We start from the raw sequence: 1,462 nt of genomic DNA on the forward strand, positions 1-1,462 counted from the left end.
ATTGGTCCACGGACCGGTACCGGTCCACGGACCGGGGGTTGGGGACCACTGCCTTAGGGTACAGGAGATGAGAGATGAGCTGATAGTAGAGCCTCGGCTTCCAGAAGAGCAGTGTGGTCATGGCAGTTTTGCCGAAGATTTTTGATCGTGTCCTACATGGGCACCTATAGGGGGTCTCCAGCAGTATGGAGATAAAGGTCCTTTACAAAACAATGCAGTCAAGTTCAGTTTATTATATTATTCAAATTGGTCAAAAGTCCTCTGTCTAAGGAAACAATATAGATTGCATTGAGAATGAAAATCTTGTTTTGGGTCATGCAGCATTATATATTGCATTTAAATAGTTTTGACTAGAAAACTCCAAAACTTCTGCTCATTTATATTTTTGGAGTCATCCAGTGATAGACTTGCTGGTGTGATGTGGATCACATAACCTAAGAATACTTAAAGCATCATAAACTGATGGTCAGACATTCTCCTTCAGAAGTTTCTTATCTAAAATATTTCGGGGTGACAAAAACAAACTCAAGAAATCTGTAAAGGAGAAAATGCTTTTTCACAGCACAGCACAAACACACACATTACACAAATGTATCAGACATTCACCTCAGTTCGTAAGGTGGTTGGCCAGTCTGGGTCCAACACCGGCCCTTTGACCTGGCTCTGAAGTCCTGCCTCCACAGCAACTACTATGGGCCGCCTGTAATCTGTTATGTCCTGTTTATACAGATGGTGGTTTTGCTTTTATAGATTCACACCAAGCAAAACTTATTACGTTGAGTATGTTATGTCAAAAGGATTTATTCTGACCTGCACAGAAAAGTCGAGGCGCTCGCATTTCTGATTCCCAGTGTGTAGAAGAAGAGTTCTGGGCTGCTGCCGGAATGATTCATCCAGGACTGCCCAGGAGGAAAATCGCCTCTCATCAAAAACCAGACTGTACCAAACAGCTCAAGAGAAATAAAGAGAAGGAGAGGTTAAAGATAGTAGTAAAGACAGCGGTGATGGTAATCATCACTAGTCATTTCATATCCAGGTTCTATACACAATAGTCAGGTTGTAAAGATTGTTGTCTCCTGAAATAGATGTTTTATATTCCATTAAATGTTTTTAAGGAGATACAAAAGTCAGCCATCTGCCATCAGTAATGCCATCTTTACTAACTGCGTTACAAGACTAGAACAATCGTATAATGTGGGACACCATTTATCAAAACTTAAATGATTAAAACACTGTGGTTCATGTTGCTGAACTGAACTTGACTGCATTGTTTTGTACTCATACTCGTTTGCCATCTGTTTATCCGGAACCGGGTCCCGGTGGGTCAGCCCTGTCGTGGTCCAACTTGCACCAGAAACAGTCCCCTAATAAAGGACCCTTATCTCCATACTGCTGGAGACCAGTGTGTACTTAAGTACAGTTTTCGTGTATCTGTACTTTACTTAAGTAGATGTTATAATGG

General features: G+C 41.5%; 1 protein-coding gene across 5 annotated transcripts in view; it reads right to left on the reverse strand.

Moving 5' to 3' along the window:
* LOC103465763 (integrin alpha-11-like) overlaps positions 1-1,462 on the reverse strand; it is a 127,400-nt gene that overhangs the window by 21,506 nt on the left and 104,432 nt on the right. For all 5 annotated transcript variants that reach the window (XM_008410892.1, XM_008410891.2, XM_008410895.1 and 2 more), the window contains 2 exons: positions 811-950; positions 607-717 (listed from right to left, as the gene is read on the reverse strand). In XM_008410892.1, the coding sequence (XP_008409114.1) occupies positions 607-717; positions 811-950 (251 nt within the window). The remainder of the gene's footprint in view (positions 1-606; positions 718-810; positions 951-1,462) is intronic.

Source organism: Poecilia reticulata, linkage group LG6 (assembly GCF_000633615.1).
Source record: "Poecilia reticulata strain Guanapo linkage group LG6, Guppy_female_1.0+MT, whole genome shotgun sequence".
Taxonomy (NCBI): Eukaryota; Metazoa; Chordata; class Actinopteri; order Cyprinodontiformes; family Poeciliidae; genus Poecilia; species Poecilia reticulata.